Source organism: Trachemys scripta, chromosome 8 (genome assembly GCF_013100865.1).
Source record: "Trachemys scripta elegans isolate TJP31775 chromosome 8, CAS_Tse_1.0, whole genome shotgun sequence".
NCBI lineage: Eukaryota > Metazoa > Chordata > Testudines > Emydidae > Trachemys > Trachemys scripta.
In genome coordinates this window covers 91,018,948-91,044,610 of record NC_048305.1, presented here as the reverse complement: position 1 = coordinate 91,044,610, position 25,663 = coordinate 91,018,948, and the positions used below count along the sequence as shown (strand labels likewise).

General features: G+C 43.1%; 1 protein-coding gene across 2 annotated transcripts in view; it reads left to right on the top strand.

Moving 5' to 3' along the window:
• Positions 1–25,663, top strand: part of CACHD1 (cache domain containing 1) — a 206,994-nt gene that overhangs the window by 171,425 nt on the left and 9,906 nt on the right. Inside the window, exons 14-25 of one of the 2 annotated variants that reach the window (XM_034778870.1) lie at positions 3,275–3,417; positions 4,176–4,357; positions 6,693–6,803; positions 15,190–15,312; positions 17,751–17,850; positions 17,983–18,099; positions 19,861–20,021; positions 21,138–21,224; positions 21,440–21,556; positions 22,659–22,810; positions 22,995–23,156; positions 24,210–24,287. In XM_034778870.1, the coding sequence (XP_034634761.1) occupies positions 3,275–3,417; positions 4,176–4,357; positions 6,693–6,803; positions 15,190–15,312; positions 17,751–17,850; positions 17,983–18,099; positions 19,861–20,021; positions 21,138–21,224; positions 21,440–21,556; positions 22,659–22,810; positions 22,995–23,156; positions 24,210–24,287 (1,533 nt within the window). The remainder of the gene's footprint in view (positions 1–3,274; positions 3,418–4,175; positions 4,358–6,692; positions 6,804–15,189; positions 15,313–17,750; positions 17,851–17,982; positions 18,100–19,860; positions 20,022–21,137; positions 21,225–21,439; positions 21,557–22,658; positions 22,811–22,994; positions 23,157–24,209; positions 24,288–25,663) is intronic. The other variant, XM_034778871.1, reaches the window with a different exon arrangement.

Below are 25,663 nucleotides of genomic sequence, written 5' to 3'. Positions count from 1 at the left end.
GTTGGCTTGGTGCATTTGGGACAAGTTCTCCCGCCACTGGGTCTGCTGTGCTGCCTGGGCTCGGGAGCAGGCTATAAGCTCTGAGAACATGTCCTCCCGTGTCCTCTTCTTCTTATGCCTAATCCTCCCTAGCCTCTGGGAGTGTGATGACAGGCTAGGTTGTGAGACAGTCGCAGATGGGGCTGTGGGAATGGGAAAAAGGGAGTGAATTCCTCAGAAAGATAAATGTAGTTGTGAACAAAGAACATAGTCTTTCTCTGTGAACAGGACCATGCACAGCACCTATCACATGCGCACTCAGCACAAGGTCGAATTCTCGGCCTTCGCATTCAGTGTCTGGGGTTTTGCAGAGCACTTTTGAGAACCCTGTCAGGACAACGGAATTGCTCTTGCACGCAGACATGGTAAGCCGTAGATTCGTGGCAGCTTAAAACTTTAATATTAGCAATGGCCTCATTTCACATTGAAATCAATGTCGGTCCCTGCTGCCAGCAATCCGGCAAGCAGGAAGTCTGCTCCTGTCCCACACCCTCGCGGCTGTCCCCGGGAACGATCCCTTTCGGCTGACCCTCTCCCGCCTCCACCGCGTGGCTGCAAACCAGCGGTTACAGTTCTGTAAAGGAACGGTAAAGCAGTCCCAACACTAACATTCCCCTACCTCATTCAAAGCAGGTCATCATGAGCGACATCACCCTCATGAGGATCTCTGAGAGCGACAGACAGAGAATGCTCCGGGAAAGCCTTCAAAGACCAGGGCCGTATGCCGCCATGCTGTGCCAAGCAATGATTCCAGAGTACTTGCTAGTCTCGTGGCGCGGCAACGTGTCCTACTACGGAGGACCCAATAAGGCCGCTCTCCCCAAGAACCTAATGCAGCGGATTTCAAATTACCTGCAGGAGAGCTTCCTTGAGATGTCCCAGGAGGATTTCTGCTCCATCCCCGGACATATAGACCGCATCTTACTGTAGCTGCAGTAGCAGGGACTAAACAGTAGAGCGGCTTGGGCAGGACAATCATGCAAAACCGGACATTGCTAGATTTTTTTCAAATTGTTGCACTGCCCATGACTGAACCGTTAAGTTAATCAAACTAATCATGAGAAACCCATTTTTTAAATTGTTAATAATCATGTTCTGTTACAAATAAATGTTTAGATGTTTACAACACTTACTGGATGATCCTTCACCAGATTCTGTGTCTGGGGTAACGGCTGGGGAGGGTTGGTAGGGGATCTCTGTAAGGGTGATGAAGAGATCCTGGCTGTCGGGGAAATCAGCGTTGTGAGCGCTGTCGACTGCCTCGTCCTCCTCATCTCCTTCCTCATCTTCCCCGTCCGCTAACATGTGCGAGGATCCGGCCGTGGACACTATCCCATCCTCAGAGTCCACAGTCAGTGGTGGGGTAGTGGTGGCGGCCGCACCGAGGATGGAATGCAGTGCCTCGTAGAAACGGGATGTCTGGGGATGGGATCCGGAGCGTCCGTTTGCCTCTTTGGTCTTCTGGTAGCCTTGCCTCAGCTCCTTGATTTTCACGCGGCACTGCGTTACATCCCGGCTGTATCCTCTCTCTGCCATGTCTTTAGAGATCTTCTCATAGATCTTTGCATTCCGTCTTTTGGATCGCAGCTCGGAAAGCACGGACTCATCGCCCCACACAGCGATGAGATCCAAGACTTCCCGATCAGTCCATGCTGGGGCCCTCTTTCTATTCTGAGATTGCACTGCCATCAGTGCTGGAGAGCTCTGCATCGTTGCCAGTGCTGCTGAGCTCGCCACGATGTCCAGACAGGAAATGAGATTCAAACTGGCCAGACAGGAAAAGGAATTCAAATTCAAATTTTCCCGGGGCTTTTCCTGTGTGGCAGTTCAGAACATCCGAGCTCTTACTGCTGTCCAGAGCGTCAACAGAGTGGTGCACTGTGGGATAGCTCCTGGAGCTATTAGCGTCGATTTCCATCCACACCTAGCCTAATTCGACATGGCCATGTCGAATTTAGCGCTACTCCCCTCGTCGGGGAGGAGTACAGAAGTCGAATTAAAGAGACCTCTATGTCGAACTAAATACCTTCGCGGTGTGGACGGGTGCAGGGTTAATTCGATGTAACGGCGCTAACTTCGACATAAACGCCTAGTGTAGACCAGGCCTAAGGTGCTGGGAATGCCTTCCCCTGGAGACAGTTGCACACTGAGAAAAACAATAAGATGAACATTATGTGGTTCCCCTTTATCAAATATTCAAGGGAAAAAACCCAATTTCTCAGCATCCCAGCCCCTGCATTATCATTGTGTGATTTTTGTTTGTTCATGTTCTGTTTTGGCTTTGCCTTTTAAATATCACATTTCTTGCTCAATGAAAGCATACACCCAGACTATTCTCAACATCTCTTGTAGTCACTCTTTTTGCCCCCTTGTTCATGTTAGCAAACTCGCTCCACCAGTTTTGTCAGACTTGTGTTTTTTGTGCCTCTCCCTGTGTTAATGACCTGAAAGTCACAGCTGTTCTTCAAGGTGGCCCCTGCAGAGTCCCACCTAAACCCCGTTTTCTCTCACAAAGTTCTTTGAGTCTCATCATTGGCTTCCCCATTCTCCATGTATTGTGCTAACCTTCACAACTTTTTTGTATTATTTTATCATGTCATTTTAGCCATTCCTTCACTCTACCAATGTCAGCCTTCATCAGCTTCTCTTGCCAGCACCTTTGCACTTTTTGTCCCAAGGCTAAGATCCCCATTAAGCCACTTCCCTGTCTTCTTCAACAGCCCACCTTATGAGTTGCTGCTTCTGCAATGCTGCAGAACGCTGTCAGCTGATAATGGCTAGACAGGCAGTGAAGTGAGGCTGCTGTTACTGATCTGCTTGTTTCCCTTAACACACTGAAACCACCACCATCTACAGCAAGACACTCAAACCCTCTTTACCTTACAAAAAGGTGCACATAACCAGCCTGTTCAAAGCCATGTTCATATGACTGTGAAATAGACATTTTATTGTAACCCATGTATCTTGCATTATAACATTCCAAAGTTTGAAATGAAAAGTAGGTTTCAAAACAAAAGAGGACATGATCTGTGCTTATAAGTCTTACTAAAACTGGTGATCAGCTTGTGTCAGGAAGAGATTCCCTACCCTCCATACTATAGTACTGTACCTTCATTATACGAGCTATAGTCTCAAACAGGATACGACATCAGATGGTGTTCTGTGATGGGATGGCATGTATTATATACCAAACATAGTGCTTTGTTTTTAATCCTCTAATACTTTGTTATTTCAGAAAGTCCCACCGTAATGCTGTCTGCAGGTAGTTTTTCTTCTCCGTATGAACATCTGAGTCAACCTGAGACCAAACGGATGGTGGAACACTACACGGCATACCTCAGTGACAACACCCGTCTTATTGCTAACCCTGGGCTTAAAGTATGTTATTTAAATCCATCTTCTCCCTCCCTTCCCCCATCCTGCCCTTATTGGTGAGCATGCTGGTCCCCATTTCACATGTGTCCTTTGGGTTGGCTCTTGGCCTATGGGAGTGTTGGGCATGTAGGATACTAGGATTTTTGTCTCTTGGTGCAGAGACACTGTGCTCAGCCCTTCTGGCTTGGAGAAGCAGTGTGAACTAGTGCTTGGAGAAGCAGTGTGAACTAGTGCTTGGAGAAGCAGTGTGAACTAGGTTGAAAGGAATCCTGTACACTCCTCAGCTGGGTGGATGGGGGCTCTGACATGAGGGCTTCATGAGAAATTGGAGGGAGGAAGGGGCTCAGAGACCACAGGGGTGGGAGGAGGGGCCCTTTTCCACAGGAAGAAAGTTTACAAGCTGCAATTAGAATTAACAATATGCAGAACGGTGCTGTAATAAACATTGGGTCAGAAGATACCTTTGTGTGTTTATGCATTTATATGAGAAAACTTTGTTTTATGTACAAATGGGGCAGTATTTATATTTACCTGAAGTGAAAAGCAAATGTTAAAAGCTGTGCAGATAATAACAATATTTCATTATAACAAGCTTTTTTCTTTACTTGGAATTTGCTAGATCCATCGGGTGTGAGAAGATTTTAAAGAAGTAATTGGGTTTAGATTATCTCTGATAGGTCTTTAGGAAACCCTGCAAGCAGCTTATTATCTTTTCATGCAAGTCTTAAAGGAACCCTGCTAGGTCTGTCTTTGTTTTGCAGTTCTCTGTCAGAAATGAAGTAATGGCTACCAGTCACGTCACAGATGAATGGATGACACAAATGGAAATGAGTAGCTTGAACAGTTACATTGTCCGCCGTTACATAGCAACGCCCAATGGGGTGCTCAGAATTTATCCTGGTTCTCTCATGGACAAAGCATTTGATCCCACTAGGAGACAATGGTGAGTTTTAGGGTCCCGTTATCAAAGGTTTCAAAAATCTTAGAGGGTAATAATATTGCACTGGGGAAAATATTTCATGTAGGATTAATAGAAAGGCCATGTTTGTAAAGGATATTTAAATACATTTCTAATTAAATAATTTATATGCTCGGTAAAATATATTGTGTTTAATAGTAATTTTACTAGAATCTTTATTTGCTGTAAGTCATAATTCTTTATTGTGATAGTTTCTATTTCTTATCCCTTTATACAGCATAAGAATAAAAATATTTACACATGAAACTAGGGACCATGCTGTTACTTTATTCATTCTTTAGGATCTATCAGCATTAATTTCAGCTCCTTGTGGCAATTTTGGTTATTGATACTTTATGCAGCAGTTTTTGTTTACAATGGATTTTCTTACTGTACAACTCTACCCCGATATAACGCTGTCCTCGGGAGCCAAAAAATTTTACCGCGTTATAGGTGAAACCGCGTTATATCGAACTTGCTCTGATCCGCCGGAGTGCACAGCCGCCCCCCCCCCCCACCCCCCCGCACATTGCTTTACCGCATTATATCTGAATTCGTGTTGTATCGGGTAGCGTTATATCGAGGTAGAGGTGTATTTCCAAATAGGAATTTTCTGGCTAAATGCATAATTAATAGCTGTAGTTAACATATGATTTGGGAAAATTATATATATAAAACAAATGAGATTTGACACGAGAGAAATCTCTTGAGTGTGTTTTAACGTATGCTTTGTTAAAAGAAGTCAACCAGGTGGTGCTGCAGTATGGCTCAAAACAATCAAGTTAGAGACTGGGATACATAAGTAAACTTAGGATTCCTACCCTGTGGCTTTATTAGCACGGCTCTAAATCACTGGTGGCATTGCTTGTTCCACAGCTCCACTACCCCACATCTCCCCTGAAAAATAATTACCATAGTTCTGGACTGGCAGTACTCGCCTTTCTTTGGGTCTTTTTCCTCTCCAAAGTTCAAACATTTACAGTTGTGTAATTTTTCTCTCTTCACACAATTAGCTGGCTTTGTGGAGCTCATACTATAAATGAACTGTATTCAGCAGTGGTGGGAAACCTATGGCCCATCAGGGTAACGTGATTGTGAACCGCAAGACATTTTGCTGACGTTGACCGTCCACAGGCACGGCCCCCTGCAGCTCCCAGTGGCCGCGGTTTGCCATTCCCAGCCAATGGAAGTTGTGGGAAGCAGTGGGCCGCAGGAACATGCTGGCCGCCACTTCCCGCAGCTCCCATTGGCTGGGAATAGCGAACTGTGGACACTGGGAGCTGCAGGGGACCGTGCCTGCAGACGGTCAACATCAGCAAAATGTCTCACAGCCCACAATCAGATTACCCTGATGGGCCGCAGGTTGCCCACCATGGATATACAACATTTACAAACACCTTTTTCCCTTTATTTAGAAAATAAATGTTTGTGTGTGTATATAGATTCCTTTCCCCCCTCCTCACTCCCCTCCCACCCCTGAGTAAAGGGATTCTATCAACTTGAAAGCTAATACATTCTTTTAAAAAATGAGGAGTCATTTCAGGTATTGTCCCTGACACTGTCTACCAGCTTTTGTGATTTTTACATTCACATTTTTCTTTTCCTGGTTCCTGGGTAAAAAACCCACACAAACAACAAGGGAAACTGTTTGGCTATAAAGCAGATAACAGTGAAATTGTCTCTGCTCAAAGTGATGTCAAATGTGCAAAGTAAACAAATTGGAAAAAGAGAGAGACCGTTTTACTTTCACCTCTTACAGTTGGAGAACCTGGAGGTGTTACTTGTCACAATGATGTTAAAAAATTCTGATGTAAGTGTGAGTTATTTTAGGTGGCAGTAACCCTTCAAATTAATAATCTGTAATATTCATTTTGCTTTTTAAGTTTGCACATGTGAGTTTTGTTTGTATAAAAGAATGCTTTCGCCTTTCCTCCTATATTTTCTACACATGAATTTAACCACACTTTGTTCAAGGATGTATGCCCCAGTTGGTTTTTAAATCCAACATTACTCAGAATTAGATTCCATTTAAATAACCTTAATATTTTACTTTACTTTAATGTGATACAGTGAAATGTGTTTGTGCAGAATAATGGAATATGATTTTTCATGTGGAGTAACATTATCCTACTGAGTTAGCCTGTTTTGGGCCCTGATCCTGCTTACATAAAAACTCCTACTCAACTTCCAATACAGTGAGCTTTGACTTCAGTAGTGCTGTTTACAGGGCATTCAGTTAAATACTTGTGTAAGCCTCATTTTTTACATTTAAAATGACTGGTTTTCATTCATAAATAATGCTTGTTTTGGTCTTTACTAGGTACTTGCATGCAGTGGCTAATCCGGGGCTAATAACTTTCACTGGTCCCTATTTAGATGTTGGAGGAGCTGGCTATGTTGTTACGATCAGCCACACTGTTCATTCTTCAAGGTAAAATTTCATTTTGAATATTTGATCAATCCAAAAATCTGTGAATTGACTTGTAAAGACGTTATCTGTGATCAATTTATTTTTGCTAGAGCCCCAATAGGCCAGGTGCTTCCCAATGGGAGCAGGCACGATGCTTGTCCTAAAAGAGCCTTTAGTAAAATGGAAAGAATGTACACAGATGCAGGGGAAACATCCCACTGAAGCTCTGTTTCTGGAAAAATCCGTTCTGGGGGAGAGTTGCACAGATTGGTCTTTTGGAGGTTTATCAAAACTTGAGTTATAAGACCAATTTCCTGAAAGGTGTGTTGTGCCTGAATGTGATTATGGGTGAATGGGAGTAGAGTTTTGATATACATAAAATGTAGACATGAAAAAAATGCCCCTTGAATCAAGAATTTTGGTGTATACCCCCCCACCCTTGCAGTTGCTAGCTTTGTGTTATGCCACTAGCTTTTTGATGAGGATTTGTAGAAAATAAGCCCATCTTCTAGTTAAACTTCTTCTGTGTATGTTTGACTACATCCTTCCCCCTCTACTTGAAGGAGAAACTTTATCTTGTTTCATGTGTGTTCTTTCTCTATATCAGGGGTCGGCAACCTTCAGCACATGGCCCATCGGGGTAATTCACTGGCGGGCCACGAGACATTTTGTTTATGTTGACCGTCCGCAGGCACGGCCCCCCGCAGCTCCCAGTGGCCGCGGTTTGCTGTTCCTGGCCAATGGGAGCTGTGGGAAGCGGCGCGTCTCCCTGTGGCACGATGAATCACAGCCAATGGGAGCTGCAGGGGGCCGTGCCTGCGGATGATCAACATAAACAAAATGTGTCGCCGCCCGCCAGCGGATGACCCTGATGAGCCATGTGCCAAAGGTTGCCGACCCCTGCTCCGAGTGGTACTCACGTTAGATCTCTTTTTTCCAGTGTAGTCTTAAGAAATACACACTTTCTCAGTTGGTCTCACACACACACACACACACACACACTCTCTCTCTCTCTCTCTCTCTCTCTCTCTCTTAATAACCTCCCCTTAGTGCCCTCTTCTTTTCCCATCCCCTCCTCTGCACAAGACAACCAAGTATATGCCATGTACGTCCCAGCATAAAATGTTTAATTTCCTTGAGACAACATTGTTCTTTTAATACGGTCTAATGAAGAAAAATTAATGGTGAGCCAGACTGTGGTTATTAGCCAGCGGTTCCATGGAGCAGCACTGGCACAACGCCTCCTGGAACACAGGGGAAGCATGCAATGCCCTTAGAAAATGGTGCAATATACACTCCTCTCTGCACACAGCCTGTTCCCTACACCATTGTTCCCATTTTGGGGAGTCTAGTGGCACTGGTGGTGAGAGACCTGTACAACCCTTGCACTCACTGGGCTGTGTGCAGTTTTCCACCCCTAATCAGGAGAGCAGGGAAGTTAAGGGAAGGTAGTTTCCACTAACCTCCTCGGCTGCCTGTGTACCTATGCATGAGAGCAGTGTTGTTAGTTTTCGTAGTGAATGTCATGGCATATAGGTCATGGACTATAGTGTGGGTCAAAGGAAATAGAGCAGCCAGATTTCACACAAATTTTAAACTGCAATTTGCATGTTGGGAGATTATATCTGTGTCCCCCTGAACTTTTTAGCATGTTGCACTGTCAGTTTTCGGCCCCTTCATATACACTATCTGGGAGCATAATTTGTGTAGCTCCTTTGAAAGCCTCTGCTCTTCTAATTAGCTTTTCATCTAACATGGCTAAACGAGAACATTCTCCTCTTCCCTCATTGCTTCAATTCCAGTATATTTTCAGATCCTCGTAGCTTGAGTTATTTTACTTACAATATTGCCTTAGTCAGGTCTGTCTTATGGGTACCAATGTGAGCAATGCTATGTCTGTGCTAGCCGTACCCAAACTTTGGTCTGTGAAGCAGTTACGGGGGGTCTGGAGGAGGAGCAGGAAAGCCTGTGCAATGGGAGAAGAGAAGGGCAGCAGGAAGCAGCAGAACAGGGGGGAGATGGCGACAGAACAGAACAGATCGGAGAGGAAGATGAGAGAGCCAGATAGACTGATCAACTTTTTCCTTAGTTTCCTGAAATTACTGTTCCATGTAAGTAATTGCTGTATTTGCCATAGTGATGTTACATGGTCGTAATTGGGACGGGAGGTAATTTGCACACTTGCAAATGGGGAAGGTAGGGCCATAAGACACTTTGAGGGTATATCAAACTCAGAATAACCCCCCTTCAGGCTAACACCTAATGCCCCTTCCATCTACACACAAATTGTGCTGACCCAGGACCCCATGGGGATGGAAGGTCGGAGTCAAGCCGGGACTCAGCATTCAAACCCTGTTGCTTTGCAGTACAGACTCAGCCCCACTTGACTCATGCTCTGGGAGTCTGCCAAAAGTACCCACAGGCTGACTTTCTTTGTCCTCTAGACAGTCACGTTTTCCTACACTGCACCACAAAGGGCTAGAGCGGCCACATTTTGGGAGGGTATATGGGTGGGATATGAGTGGCCAGACTCCGGCCCACATCATTCAGTGTGGATGCTGGAGCCCTAGGTTGGGACCCCAGGTTCAGCAATTCCTAACCTGGGGTTTCAAATGAGTGTAGACGCTCAAGCCCTAGGTTAATAAAACCAGGGTCTGCTAACTCAAGCTCTACTAAATCTGAGCTTACGTTGCAATGTAGACATACCCTGAAATTCTCTATATGAAATTGGAGAGCCCCTGGCCTGTGCCATTCAAAACTCAGAGCTTAGCCATTTTGTGCTAGAATGTCCAAAAATGTACTTGTTTATGTGGGAAGAAACTGTACATCCCAGCCTCTTTATGCACAGACAGGAAACAAATCAAAACAAAAGACAGGTTTCAGAGTAACAGCCGTGTTAGTCTGTATCCGCAAAAAGAAGAACAGGAGTACTTGTGACACCTTAGAGACTAACAAATTTATTAGAGCATAAGCTTTCGTGGACTACAGCCCACTTCTGCAAAACAAAAGAGCCATCCCCACTTCTGGAACAACACATCACCATAGCTATAAACACCATCCTGATGTAGGAAAATACATTTTGTGTATTGCTGATTCTTCTATGACTAAAAAAAAAAAAAATTAATGTAGGGCCTCCCATTTTAAGAAAACGTTCAGTATGTTTCACTTCGTTTCTGAGTTGACATTCATTGCTGCATGTCTTCTGTCATTACTGTCAAGAGACTCTGAGGAGAGGGGTGAGGTTTTATATATAAAACCCTTTCACATATTGATGTGATCCTTTGTGATTCAGAGATCAGACAGTTTAAAATAATTTGTCTTCAGGCCAGACATCCAACCAAATGATGAGATTCCATCAGATTAGGGTATACAATCTTTAGAGTTCAGTTTTCACTTCTATAGCATACTTCATATCGAGCACTTTCTTAATATTCCTGCTAGCGACACTGTAATACTTCAGAGATAAATATTAGCCACTCAGCTTGGTTTGTATGAGTTCCAGCGTTTTCATTGGTGAGCCATCTGCTATACACACTCCAACTAACATCCCAGCAGGAAGAACTTGGTTTCTAGCATTGCTCTGCTAAATAGTTCACTTGGCCAGCTCTGAGTTGGGGACATTAGTGGCAGTGCTGTTTCTAAACACTAAAATATTGAGGGCTGCTTTTAGTTTTTCTACGGAAATATGTAGACTTTGTTTGATCTTTCCCACAGCAAAACATCTGTCCATCTTCCTTGGCAGGAGCATCAGTCAGGGCTACGTAACTATGTGGAGCTGTTCACATAGGGAATCATTTAAGAGAATAAGAGCTGCTTCTTTGAGGACAAAAATGTACTAGCTCTTCGTGGTGATATATCAATTTTTTATTTTTTATTCTGTTTTGTTTAATAAGAGACAGTTCAGATCATTTCAAGGAGACTTGTATAGTTGTCGTTGAGGCTCCAAGTATTGCTAGGATCAAAAGGATATTGTCCCATGGGGTAAGTCCCCAAATTAGGTTTTGTGTTTAAAAAAACATTCCAAAGGCCTAATGTTTTCATTAGAAACAGCTATTCAGATTCAAACAGTTCCTGCTGCTGTTTAGGACCTAATATTACAGCATTATGTTACCAGGAAGTGAAATTGCAAAGAGACCTATAAACAAAAGTGAAACTGATCAATAAATTTTCATTGTCCAAGCTGAATGAAATATCCCAAGAAAATAAGCAGCAGCAGCGAGAAGTAAGATGTTTTCATTGTAACAATCTAAATTATAATTAATAACCGAAGTTAATTTCCTCGTTCATATATAATTTTTCACTTGATTGTGCCTGTTAACTTCTTCCATGCTCTCAGCCAGTGTGATCATCTTGTTCATACCTTGCCAGTGCACAATACTTGAACTTCTTCTGTTGATGTTTGATGTAATCAGAATACATCAATGAAATGACTGCTTCTCTTTTGTTCCTATTATATACGGCATAGTATTTGCTTCCAAAGGTTGGGAAAAAGACAATCCATGCACAAAATAATGTTTTTTCTACTACAGAATATATCAGATAATTGGAAGGGATTAGTGCCCAAAAGTGAAGTTAAAATAATACTTTTAGAAGCCTTTTGTATGGCTTTTACAGAGAGAGAGAGAGAGAGAGAGAGAGAGAAGACATCTTCAGGACATTATAGTTCTCCTTCTTGTTATATAGAACCAAATATGATTGTATTACACTGGAATCCTGTCTCCCTGAAATTGTTTAAGATAAGAACAGATTTAATTTAATGTATCTATTAAAAGACTATATGCTTGATATGGCCAAAGGGATTTTTAGGTAAAATATAGCTACGGACAAAAAGTCTTAATTAGTGCTGTCGCTGGGAAGATATTTCATTATTATTTACCTTTATAGGATTAAACTTCAAGAGCTAAGTTAGCAAAACCATCCTCTAAAGTGCCACTAGTAACATTTTTGAGACTGCAATCTGGTCTTTACACACTCTGTGTTCTGTGATGTCTACCTGACTTGCACATGCAAATAGATATGACCTCATGTTTCTGTGGATTTTTGCCTTCACAAAACTAAAGGCACAATTTTTGTGCAGGCTCAGTTTTGTGCAGGGAACAGTTTTAGGGTTGACTGAAATTATGGACCTCAGTGCATATATTGTGGAACAACATGAGCACGATCACTTCATCAGGCCAGCTTTCTTTTAGATGGGTGGAGTCATAGCACAGACAGGTTTCTTTAATCCACTAGAACTGATTGATCTGCTCTTCATTTGTGTGAAAAATCATCAGATGGTCAGCATCTGGAATATCAGCAAAGAAGCCCCTGCTGCATCGGGAGGCCAGCTGTCCCGTTCCATTGGCTGCTGTATCTAGGCATTGACATTTTTGATTCTATCTTCATAGATGAAATTCTTTTAAAAAATTTTCAAAATAGTATTAAATTAAATAGGTCTATTCTCCCATTATAGGGTGCTTAGAAGGGAAACAGGCATTAACATAATCTCTGGTGAGTGGGTATACAGCAGTGGTCCCCAAACTTTTCAGGGTCACACCCCCTTAACACCCAGTCCGGGAGCCAGGGCTGGAAGCGCTCCCGGGTGGGGGGGGGGAGGAAAGAGAGAGAGATGCAGAGAGGGGTAAGGGGGCTGAGGCCGAGGGCGGATCTGGGGCCGAGGGCGGATCTGGGGCCAGGGCCAGGAGCAGAGCAAGGGCTGGGTGTGGCACCATGTCTGGATACGAGGCCAGGAGCCCGGGCCGTGACTGGGGGCAGGGCTAGAGCAGAGTTAAGCGTGGAACAGGGCAGGGTGGCGCTCCCTTCCCGCTACCCATGGGGGCTGGCCCGGGCCCTGCTGTGCCCCCCCCCCCCCGAACATTCCTCCGCATCCCTCATAGGGGGGCATGCCCCACAGTTTGGGAACCTCTGGTATACAGTATCCCAAAGAAGGGGGTCCCTTCTTCCTGTCACACGCTCTCGTGGTGCTCCTAGGAGGAGGCCCTGCCAAGCCAGACAGCAGCATGGGGATTTGGGGGTTAAATCCTGGAAGAGTGTGGAGGTGGGAAGAAGAAGTTGATGTCCTATCTAGAAGAGCCTGGGCTCAGGGACATTTACAGGGAACATCTAGGCTACTCTCCTGAGAAAGGAAGAAGGATTTGCCAGGACAGGGAGCTTTGGAAACACAAGTGATGTCATAAGATATGATGTCCTGTTTGTTGTTTTGTTTTGGAGTTCGGGTGACCAGATGTTCCGATTTTATAGGGACAGTCCCGATATTTGGGGCTTTTCACACTTGCTATCTGGTCACCCTATTTGGAGTTCACAGGCTCTTAACCTGCTAAAAGGGAATGTCGCTGGAGACTTTGCTGGTTTGGGCTTTTTTAGTGGAACAAGAACCCTCTAAACAAACCAGAACGCTAAGAAAGCATATTGTTTTGTTGTGAACTTTCTAACCGTCCACCAGTCTCTGGCCACAAGCACTCTTGGGAGTACTATACTGTTAATGGAGAAAACAGCACGGGTGGGAAAATAAAGGCAAATGATTGAGGAATAGGAGAGCTTTCCAGCACTGTTGTGAAAAATACTTTGGCATATGTGCTCCAAGATTGTGTTTTGTAGGTCTTTGATGTGTCAGTTGCTAAGGTAACCATGTGTATTCTTGAGCTGCTGAGCAAAATGGGGACACCAGCAGACCTCCACATATGGACAGGATACTATAATGCGCAGCAGCTGCTGCTGCTGCTCTCAATCATCCACAAAAACTGAAGATCCTGCTTTATTCCTGAATGTGAATTTTCATCACTATGTCCAAGTGTGGTTTCTCTATGCTGGAAAATTACATTGTGGCAGAACACGTTAACTAACATGATTTTAAATGCAGTTTAGCCCTCAGTGTGTGTCTATCATCATGTCAGCTAGGACTCAGCCCAGGGTTAACCGTGATGAGCTTGATAGGATGTTAAACATGGCAGTCTTTGTCTGCAAGGAGTGTTTAGTATAGTATTAACTATATTTTCAGCCCCTAATGTGCTTGTACATGAACCATTTTTTGCCAGCTGACTTTGAGGTTTGTAGTCACACACCTCAGTGGCATAAAAGCCAGAGGTGTGAACTGTCCTATGCAGAAAGGAGGTTTTGAAGAACTGCAGAAAACAGTTTAAATTTTTTTTAAAAAAAAGCGTGGAAGATGGTGTCGTCTTGTGTTCTGCTTTCTGCTTTGTAACTTCCAAACAATTTGAAGTAATAAACATTATGACCAGAAGGGGGCAACCTCTCTTTATGCTAGAGAAGATTACACTTTAAAGAGTTTAAACTATATAAGTAGTAAAGACAAAGTTTTAGATTAAGAATAAAAACAAATTACCCCTCCCCTCCCCCGAGAGGTTTCACTTAATCTGAAGAGGGGCTTCATGTTCCCTTTGGCATAGTAGGAAGGTGAGTAAAAAGACCTAAAAATTGTAATAAGCAGAAGGTCTGCAGGCCGCTTAATTCCCTAGAAGCTGAGAAGATTCTTTAAGCCGCATCCTCCCCCAGGAAGCAGGTATTGCTCTGTAATTGGTGCTGAGCCTAAGGGGCTGTGAACTGTGGTGATGCCGGGGGAGCGGAGGGGTAATTTTGTTTTTTTGTTTAGGGTATTTTTAACCCTAACTTACATTGTTATGTGTGTAATGAAAGTGAATATCTGTTGGCCCCTTAAATTACCTGCTTAGATCTCTTCACCATGTTTGAGCCTTTCATCTCGTTTTTGAGCAAAAAATCACTCTGGAATAATGAAGACCAGATCGTATGGCATAAGGGAATGCAGTGGAAAATGAGTCTGTCTGGTATCTGAGGCTTTCTTCTCTACAGACTCTTGCTATAGAAAGAGTGCAAGTGATGTGCTCAAGCAAAACATCTGGAAGAAGGACTCCCATTCTGACTGTGCTTTCTGCTATGCAAGGGATACAAGCTGAATCACTAAGCAAATGCTGGGTGGGCTGCATATAAATGAGATCAAATGCAGGGAGATAACTTTGGGTTTCTTCAGCACTCAGCCGTGATCCTGTTCCATTGTGGGATATACCCCAGGTTTAACACCCAACTGGTAAAGGTAAAACCTAGGTGGGGGCATTTTGTTCACCTCGACCAGCAATCGCATGTTAAAATACAACTGTCCTGTTCACAGTGGGTTTCAAAATGTGCTAGTTAAAACATTTCAGCAAATGTGTGTATAAAATACCTTTTATCCTAAGCTAGATAAGCCTGAAAGGGATATGAGCTACACTTCTTAACTGAGTGCAGGTCTGAGCCTGCGTGGGTGTCATTTACATGCCCGGGGGGGGTTGGATGCCTGTCTGTAGATTATTTACTTCATATCAAATTCAGCAAAGTATTTTGAATGTTCACTTATTCATATAGTCCTTCAATCTGCTTCTCTTTTTCTATTTAGTGCACAGATGTCTTCAGGACATTCTGTGGCTGTGATGGGCATTGACTTTACTCTGCGGTACTTCTATAAGGTTCTAATGGACTTGCTACCAGTTTGCAACCAAGATGGAGGCAACAAAATAAGGTACACCTTTGGGTTACTGAGTTAACCTTAGTCTTCCCTTTCATGTGGTATATCTTCAAACATTCTGTTCCTTGGTCTGGCTCACCCTGTCGTATTGTAATCTGCAGTCATTATACTCATCAGGACAATGTGGACTCTTGATATCCGACATTGAACGTATATGAACAATCAATAAAATATAAAAAGGGGAAATAATTCATTCTTACTTGTATTATTCAGGCTTAATACAAATGCCCATAAATCCATTATAAGATGAACGCAGCTTCCATTCATTCCGTTACTTGTTCTTATCCTGGAGTATTTTTAGATACTTAACTGGTGACAGACAGTATGAAAGAACAAAATTTGTTTACATATGAAAATCACACAATCCGCTTAATTGATTTGAAGCATAAATATTCAGCACTATTTTGTTTAAGTTGTCACATCAAATAAGTTATACTACAAATGTAGTGTACTATGCCTGGGCTCATTTTTTATTTTAACTTGGTGTGGCCTACACATGTCTGAATGTTTCATTTTCCCTTTGGCCTTCCACTGAAGACTCTCATTGCGAAAATCCTCTATATTATGGATAGAGTAGCTTGATAAAGTATTTTTGGAATGCTTAAAGGAGATCTTGAATTAAGGTAAAAATGTATGTGACACCTTTTTTTATGCTTTTGTGGTGTATAAAAAAGGCCTGTCAGGGATTTTGCCTTGGGATTTTTTGTTTTGTTTTGTTTTCACTTTTGTTTTTGTCAAAAACAAATAGTAATAAAAGGGCTGGGCGCATCCTTTTTCAACTTTACAATATCATGAATATCAAGTCTTGGGTTAAGTACTTGCTGTAACTCTCCATCATAGGACACAGAATTGGGTGCTCTCAGTCCTGGAAAGCACTATGACGTTGAATCTGTTTTGGTTTTTTTCAGAGCATATCTTCCAAGTATTTGTCAGGGATTTGATTTTAAATTGGTGTCCTCAAAGCCAGACCAAAAACAAAAAACCCCAACCAAAACAGTCAGACTGAACAGTCTGAATAAAAATAATTTCCCATCTCCAGTCAATCAGGATTCATCCCATGGTATTTGTGATCATAAGTCTACTAGTTCACGAGTTGTCTATGACATCTTCCAGGAAAAACAGCAGACAAGACCTGCATTTCTAATGCAAAAACAAAAGTTGGTAGGAAAAAAATTCTGTTAACTTTTCATGCCTCCTTCTTATATTGTAAAGGGTACACCCTATCTATTTTTTTGTGCAGGTTACCTTTAAAATTATGTATGTGATTTTTTTTACATTTAGGTGATACAGTCAGGACTTTACACTGTACACGCAGTTGTGGGAATTGTACACTTGTAAGCCGCTCCTGCAGTTTCTCATAGCCCCAGGCCGGAGGCAGGGGGTTTGCATGCACAGCTGCAGGACCCAGCCAAAGCTATGGTTAAGCTGGGGGACTTTAGCTCCACCCCTGCTGAGTTCTTCAGGAGCATTAAGTGGCCTACATTAACCTCTTCCAGTTTTCTTTCTGTGGCCACACATTCTCTTGATCTTTGCACAGACTAAGCCCTCTCCCTAGGATATCTGCTCCTTTGCTTTCTGTGTCTATGGTAACAGAAAGAGGGAGGGAGGCAGGCGTGCTGTGCAGAGGGACTGCCAGTGAGAGAAAGGCCTTGCAAAGAGAAGGAGGCCTGAGAAAAGGGTTGACATTGGTGGTTGGGGAAAAGAGGGTGACAGGAAAGGAACATGGGAGAGAAGGAAAATAAGATATTTGCCCTTCTGTAAGCCCTTTTATCAGAGGATCTCAAAGCGCTTTATGAACATTATGGAATGATGCTTCCCAACACCTCACTTTACAGATGGAGGGGCAAAGGCGCAGATTACATGCTTTCCCCAAAGTCACTCTGGAAGAGCTGGGAATAAGAAGGGAAATGGTGTGTGAATTAGGAGTTTAATGAAGATTCACATTTTCATAAGAATATTAAGTGGAGGTGACTTCCCCCCTATTAAAATTAAACTAAAAGCTTGACATTACTTTAAAAGAAAAATGTCTGGTGGAAAATTATAGGAGAATCCTTACATTTGTTACTATTAGCATTTGAGGTTAAGCAGTTAGAACTTCTAAAAATCTTGTTTTTCGCTATTGGTTTACTTTGTGCATTTCTCGCAGATTAGACAATGGAAATAAAATAAGTGGTCTCATTTCTGTGTCCAGTCAATTCCATCTTCAAATTCTCAAGTATTAGTACAGTGCTGCAATACTGGTTGGTTCGTAAACTTCAGGGATATACTGATATGTTCTTTTTAAAACTATTTCCATTGAATTTTTAACGGACAGTTTTTTGTATTGGACAGAGTTTTTGTTCAAGCTTCTTTTTACAACCATATTTAACCTACCCATTTATTTAAAACATAAAGAAACCTCATGAACAATGCATTTTGTTTATATTGGACAGGTGCTTTATTATGGAGGATAGAGGGTATCTCGTGGCACACCCAACTCTCATTGATCCTAAAGGTCATGCTCCGGTCGAACAGCAGCATATTACACACAAGGTTTGGCTAAATCATGTCTTTTTTTTTCTTTTTCTTTTTTTTTTTTTTTTCCCTTTTTTGAAAGATTACGGAATGTACTGAAGTCACTTTTTATGCCTTTTTTTAAGTAAAATTCTCTTGTTGCCTTCTCAGGAACCCTTGGTAGCAAATGACATTCTAAACCACCCAAACTTCGTGAAGAAAAACCTCTGCAACAGTTTCAGTGACAGAACAGTTCAGAGGTTTTATAAATTTAACACTAGCCTAGTGGTACGTATTGTTTGTTTTCTTGTTTTACTTTTTGAATGTATTTTGGTTGGGTTGGATTTACTTTGACTGGCCTTTGCATCAGTCAATGTTGATCACCAAGAACAGCAAACGGAGACTCAAAACCAACTCATTGTGAAGGGCAGCACATGGTGGCCCTGTAGAAACATAAAATCAGTGGGCTAAACTGTACAAACTTTGCTCACATGAGTGGTGCCAGGGATTATGAATGTGAGTATTTGCCAAAGGTTACATAATCTAGCCCAGAAGTGAGAGCTGAGAAGTTATTTTTCCTATCTTTTATTAAGGGTATTTTTTAAATGTTGGTTTGGATTCTTCTGCAGTGGATCCCAGCTCCTTATGTCGAGTCACCAACCCTCTCCGTTGTCACATCCTAGTGTGCACAGATGGGGCTTCCTCTTTACTCTTACCCTTCTCATTTGGAGCCTTTTACACTATTAGCTGGAGAGAAGCTATTAAGTAACAAAATAGAAAACATATCAACATACATTTAGTATAATTTGTCAAATTGAAGTCTTCTAAAAATCCCAGGTAAAGACTTCTTTTGGTGAAAGAGACACTCTGGGCTCTGTGGAGCTCGAAAGTGTCTCTCTTTCACCCACAGAAGCTGGTCCAATAAAAGAGATTACCTCTCCCACCTTGTCTATATAACATTCATGACAGCCATATGTTGTTGTGCAGAGTGTACTGACTACTATGTCACAAATCCATCATTACAAGATCACTGTGGAATAATGTCAAAAACTCTAGGCTCTGTGAGAGAAAGCTGTTGTTTAAACACACACTTCTAGGGTTATTAGTAAAAGTGTCAAGAAAATTTCTGAAAGCTCAGGCAAGTTAAATGGATCTGTGTTAGAACAGGATAGATTTTAACATTTTCCCTACAGTTGAAATGCAAAATGGGTTGGGGATGGAGGGGGGCAGGAGTTTTGTTGCAAAAGAAAATGCAGAGGCCAGAAAGCAAATTTAGATTGCATTGTGTGAGTCAGAATCGGGAATGCTTTGGCTTTTCAAATAGTTCACAGCTGAAGTATATTTTTATAGTACGTGTGCCAGCAAGTTGTCAGAAACTTGTGATGGCGCCTGCCAGCCAGAACTGAATCTCTGTGTGAAGGTAACAGGTAATTGGCATCGGGGCATGCGCAGGAATTTAAATTTCACGGCTTTTGTGGGGGGCACATTTTGTGCCTCCATCACGGCCCTGGGGGCCAGAGGAGCTGTTGGCTCCCGCTACAGCCCCGTGGCCGGAGGAGCTGCGGGTTCCCACCGTGGCCCCCAGGGCCACAGGGACTCTGTGCCCCCACCACTATTGAGGGAGGAGAGAGGAGAGCTGTGCCCTTGCTTCCCCCCACACATACACTTGTGCACATCCTTGATTGGTATGATGAGGAAGGGAAGGGAGGAGAGATTTATTTGAATGAAGTATTGTCCGCTGTCAGGCAGGATTACTAGACTAGAGCCCATTATGGCACATCATAATGTTATAAGATAAACAAATGTTGTTAATCTTTAGGAAAGTGCTTTGTCATCCAGTACTGGCTCAGTTTTGCTCATCTCCCAAGCAGGCTGATGAATTAATTTGTATGCCTGTTATCTGAAGAAAAGGCATGCTACGTTCATGTTCCCTCGTAGTTTTTGCTTCAGTTTATGGTTCTATAAATGTGCTTGGGGAGGGGGAAAGATTTCAACTCACTAGGTAGTATGTTTCCTACTACGTCTTTGACATGCCTTGCTTCGCCCTAGGGTGATCTGACAAACCTAGTGCATGGCAGCCACTGTTCTAAATACAGACTGACAAGAATACCTGGAACCAATGCCTTTGTTGGAATAGTCAATGAAACCTGTGACTCTCTTGCTTTCTGTGCCTGCAGTATGGTAGACAGGCTCTGTCTGAACTGTCACAGGTAAGAGTGATTTGAAATGAATTGGCAAGTGCAGGTATTGGTTTTTATTTTATTGCAAATGAAGACCGAGAGCCCTGGTCATTTTGTAGGCTAAGCTAACATATCTGGTGCAACTCCTGTGTCAGAGCAAAACATATATTGTACCTGCATAAATAAAATGTATTTTATGTGTAATGAGTAGGGTTATGCTCCTCTTTTATAAGGGTTTGCAGATTTATCAGGTGCACAGTAGTTTAAAAAAAAATTGTCATATAAGCCTTGTGGGCGTTTAAGCCATTTTCCCCTCCATTCCTTGGCTTTTGCCAGTGCTCCCTTTTTGTTTCAGGCTCAGGCATGTGAATCACTTTGCTTAAAAATAGTTCAACTGAATGGGAGTACTCATCTGGGGCAAAATCACTCCCAGGTCTGGGGTGTTTGCAGAAACAGGACCTTCTTTACAGCCTAGTAACACTTGCCTTTGGGTGTGGAATATGATGGATTGTCACATAGGTGCCAAGCTTACTGCCTTCACACCCTGTCCCTGCAAAGGGTCTTGACTACAATAAAAACAATGTGGTAAAGCTGCACAGGAGGGAAGGAGCTCTGTGTGTGATCACCCTGGAGAGCTACGCGGTGGGGGAGGAAGAAGAGATTTTTCTGCTGCTTAGCACTCATGGGCTTGGGAAATGTGGCAAGGAGAGGGCTAGTAGCTCCATGGGTCCATTGGGGATATTCATCTCTTCTGCAACTCAGAATAGGAGCAGAGGAGTTGTTCCACATGGGGGAAGGGAGGGTTCCTTTCTCCCAGCTGAGTTCCTAATGCTCAGCCTGACTATGAGTTCCTAATGACTCAGCTGCAGCAACCTGCATGGAACTTGGAGGGAAGAGCCCAGGTTGCTGGAGGGTAGATTGTGGAGAAGACACTAGTAAGTCAACCAGTGCACATGAGGCCAGTATGTTAGCTGAAGTTTCAATGTCTTGGTAAATAAATAGTTCCCTTAATAAATAGCTAGTTTAGTCTTACAAATCGGGTGTCTTTTCAGTACATGGTCTGTAAAACACTGGCTGTATGCTGGGATTAGGATTTGGACTTCAGTTTATATTGATGCAACTGGCCATTTTTTCTTTTTTCTAAAGAATGGAACAAAACGAATGTGAATGCCCTTGTGAATGCCCTCTAGAGGTCAATGAATGTACTGGCAACCTTACCAATGCAGAAAGCAGGTGAGAACAAGTATCTCAAAAACTCGAGTAACGTTGTTGTATTAAATGTTATAACCCTTGAATATGGACTCCTTTCTCATGCTACCATATATGCAGTGCCCGGGAGAATAGAGTGATTAAACAGTTGGATTATACTTAGCAAAGTTTAATTTTTTTGATTGGCTCTACTGCAATTCTTTTTTGTGACATGATCTCAATTATTTTCCCCGCTGTAGGAATCCTAGTTGTGAAGTCCACCAGGAACCGATGACATTCACAGCAATTGATCCTAGCCTACAGGATGCTCTTCCACAATGTATTAACACGCGGTGTAATCAGAGGCTGGAGAGTGGGTAAAGTGCAATGTTTTCCCTCTCTGAAAATACGTGCAGGGCTTGAAATTATTAGGCGCTGTTATTTATTCTAATACAGACAAATCTTCCTTGACGCTAAATAAATTAAGTGCTATAAAACTGCAGCCATGATCTTGATGCCGCCATGCAGTAAACTTGTTTGAATCATCTATCTGCTATTAAATGCATTAGAGAGCCTCAGTGACACCCTTTCTTGACTTCCATTGAAGTCAATGGAATGCACCAATGTAAGTAAGAGGAGAAATGAGCCGTAGAAAGGACAATGAATTCCACCTTTCAGCTAGAGGGGAAAGTGCCACAATATTTGCCTACACTTTTTGAGAAGCAGATCTTAAAAGGAGAGTGGTCATAGAAACATTGGGAGTAGGCACTGCTTAACCAAGGATTTCTGTCAGAAAAAAATAAACTATGTGTCACTTAAACTGTGATATGAGTGTAGTAGGCTTGCTAGCCATGGCTCAGGTCATGGCTAGCAAAGATCAGGGCCAAATTCTCTGAAGCACTCAGTTTTGTGGAGTGTGGCAGAGCAGGTGGAGTGGCAGGGAGCCAGTTACAGCTCACTGATTCTCTGCCCCTGACACTGGTTAGAACAGCCTGGGGACTGCTCTGATTTGTGCCGGTTGGCTGTGGTCTCCAAGAAATGGTCCATCAGCTGGATAAACCCAGAGTGTATCATGCTTCAACCACACCTTCTCAGTGCCCCTCCCAAGCCGAAACACCCCTTTCACTGGGGCATTCGAAGAGAGAGAGACAGGACCCAGACAGGGATTCCTTCATGCTGAGAGAGTCTCCAGCCAAGGAGTTTCGGGCGGTCTGCTCTCCCTTAGCATTGCCTAAGTGGTGCAGAAAGAGGAGAGCAGTCCAGTGAATCTGGCCCTTTACGACAAAGCTGCTCTTTCCCCATATGATTTACCTTGTGTAACTTAAACCCTTATGACACTTCCGTAGCCAATCATCAGAGCTGTGAGGCTTTATGGACAATTTTGGTTCCAAGTTGTCTAGTGACTATGAATATACTGAGATACACCCAACCAAAAATGATTTTCTTTAAGATAAAGCCAGTCTTTTTCTTCACTTCCAGGGATTGTTTTGGCGTGTTGGACTGTGAGTGGTGTATGGTGGACAGCGATGGAAAGACCCATCTGGATAAATCCTACTGCGCACCTCAGAAGGAATGCTTTGGTGGCATTGTGGGAGCTAAAAGCCCTTACGTGGATGACATGGGTGCGATAGGTAATTCTGGTCTTTTAATGAGGATATATATTTAACTGTTAAACTGCCAGTATTTTGTTGCATACACCATCAATGTAGGTGCATAAAAGTCATGTGCTGAAGCCTTGTTTATTTTAATGTTATAGAAATGCTGATTTAAACTTATTTGCAAGGTATTTATGCTCTGGTTTTTGGGTTTTTTAAGGCGATGAGGTGGTCACTTTGAACATGATAAAAAGTGCTCCGGTTGGTCCTGTAGCCGGAGGTATAATGGGATGCATCATGGTGCTCGTTCTGGCAGTATACGCATATCGTCACCAGATCCACCGGAGGAGTCACCAGCACATGTCACCTCTTGCTGCACAGGGTGAGCTGATAAGTTGTGAGGGAGATATTCGCAGTGAGGATAAAAATCTAGCTGTTTCGTTCATTCTTCTGCCTAGTTTCAAAGATCATTTTTTGGTTCATCCTTTGGGAATGCTTTATTCTTGCTTCTCTTCTGATTCCCATTTTATCTCCCAGTCCCCTCCTTGCATAACTGATGTACTTACTGTCCAATGTACTTGTGTACCACTGCCCTCTGCTGTCTCCTTGGGAAGACCTGGACAAAAAATGCTAAAACAAGTCTCAGAATGCTGTGGATATGACTTTCCTAGAGCTAAAGCAGTAAACCCAGCTTAATACCAGTCCTGTAACTTCTGAATAGTAGATTGTTTTCTAGCAAGTAATAGTGCTGTTGCCAGCAGTTTATTAGAATTACAATATTCACAATGCCTCCTCCGGGGCTGCTTTTTGGTTGTATCTTTTCTCCCTGACTTCTCTCTTGCACTCTGAGAGAAATTCATCATTGTGGCATCTTTCCCTTCAAAAGGAAGGGAAGAAGAGCAAAATTATTTATTTATTTATTTATTTGTCATACACTAATACTAAAAAAAGCTCCAACTGAAACTGGGACTCTATTGTACTAGACACTGTACCAATAGTGAGAGGCAGGGCAATCCGGTTTGCAATCTAAGTAGTCAACCAGACAAAGGGTGGTAGAGGAAACAGGCATGGGGAGGGAAAGTGAGTTGCCCAAGTCTCAGAGCTGAGAATAAAACCCAGGTCTCCCGAGTCCCTGTCCAGGGCTTTATTCACTGGACCATACTGACTCAGTCTGAGCCTGTTCACTAAACTTTCTGCATCACTCAAGTCTTACACATACAGTTCCTTTCAAGGGAACCTGGCATATCCTCTTCCTGGTACGTCTAGTCCCCAGCCAGCCCCAAAACAGGGATTCCAAAGCCCATTCCCAAAGCATAGTACTCCAGCACGAGAATGCAGAGTGCTTCCACCACTCCACCAGGCTGACAGTTGTTAATAAGAGAAACATTTTGGATCAACTTAACAGTTGCATTTTTCTGTTTGTAATGGTGTGTAGAAATGTCAGTGCGTATGTCCAACCTGGAGAATGATAGGGATGAGAGAGATGATGACAGCCATGAAGACAGAGGAATCAGTAAGTGCTGAGCTGTGTCACTGTAAAATGTGCCAGTATTAGGCTAAGGGTTGGTGAGCTTCTTGCTTGGGCTTGCTATAGTGTGGAGGGTTTTTCATTTCTCTTAACACCTTGATATGACAGTGTAAGCTTTGCTCTGGAAAATAACAGGGCCAAAGTATTAACTGACTTAGTTTGTAACCCTTACTGTCCTTCAGTCTCACCCCAAAAAATTATTCTTAGTTTTGGGCCATATAGTGCCCACTGGTGTGCAGTGGGAGCTTGCCTGTTCTGCCACATTACAGCGTGGCAAGCTCTCTTGGAATCAGAGAAGATTAGGGTTGGAAGATTGCTCAAAGCAGGACCAACCCCAGCTAAATCATCCCAGCCAGGGCTTTGTCAAGCCAGGCCTTAAAAACCTCTTAGGATGGAGATTCCGCCACCTCCCTAGGTAACCCATTCCAGTGCTTCACCACCCTCCTAGTGAAATAGTGCTTCCTAATATCCAACCTAGACCTCCCCCACTGCAACTTGAGACCATTACTCCTTGTTCTGTCATCTGCCACCACTGAGAACAGCCGAGCTCCATCCTCTTTGGAACCCCCCTTCAGGTAGTTGAAGACTGCTATCAAAACCCCCCTCATTCTTTTCTTCTGCAGACTAAACAATCCCAGTTCCCTCAGCCTCTCCTCATAACTCATGTGCTCCAGCCCCCTAATCATTTCCGTTGCCCTCCGCTGAACTCTCTTCAATTTGTCCACATCCTTTCTGTAGTGGGGGGGCCCCCCTCCGTGGCCCAACTAGCTCTGGGAATGGCTTTTAGAATGCTGAGGGACTGCAGTTATGACTGCATGGGGTGTGTAAGCTCCTACCCATGAGCAGCCTTGGAAGGGGCAGACACAATCTGGCCCTTTAATTCCTAGCTTCAGTTCAACAAGAGCGTTAAATGAAAAATAAGTAAATCCTGTTTGCACTTAGTTCTTCGCCGTTCAGTTATGACTGTGCTACTATAATTCTATTGTATAGTGATGGGCCCAAGGCCTCTGGATTTTGGGAGAGATCAGAATTTCCCATGTGGCCCTGTCCTTAAAATGGGCTGAATCAAAATTCAAGATCTGAACAACGTCAAGGGTTCAAAAACCAGAGCTGGATCTGAGTTCTGCAGCTTGTATCCATTGATACTAATATAGCTCATGTGAGTCTGACTTGCTTTTCAGTTTAAATGTTGAGCAGACTTTAGATGCCTCCTAGGTCTCTGTGTTCTGGCATTGCTCCAGGGAACCCTCATAACTTTCATTAATCAAAGCAGACAGTGGGGTAAATCAGAGTTATGTTCATCCTGCTCTCAGCACTGGACGAGGACATGCACTTCTCAGCAAACCTTTGTCCCATCATTT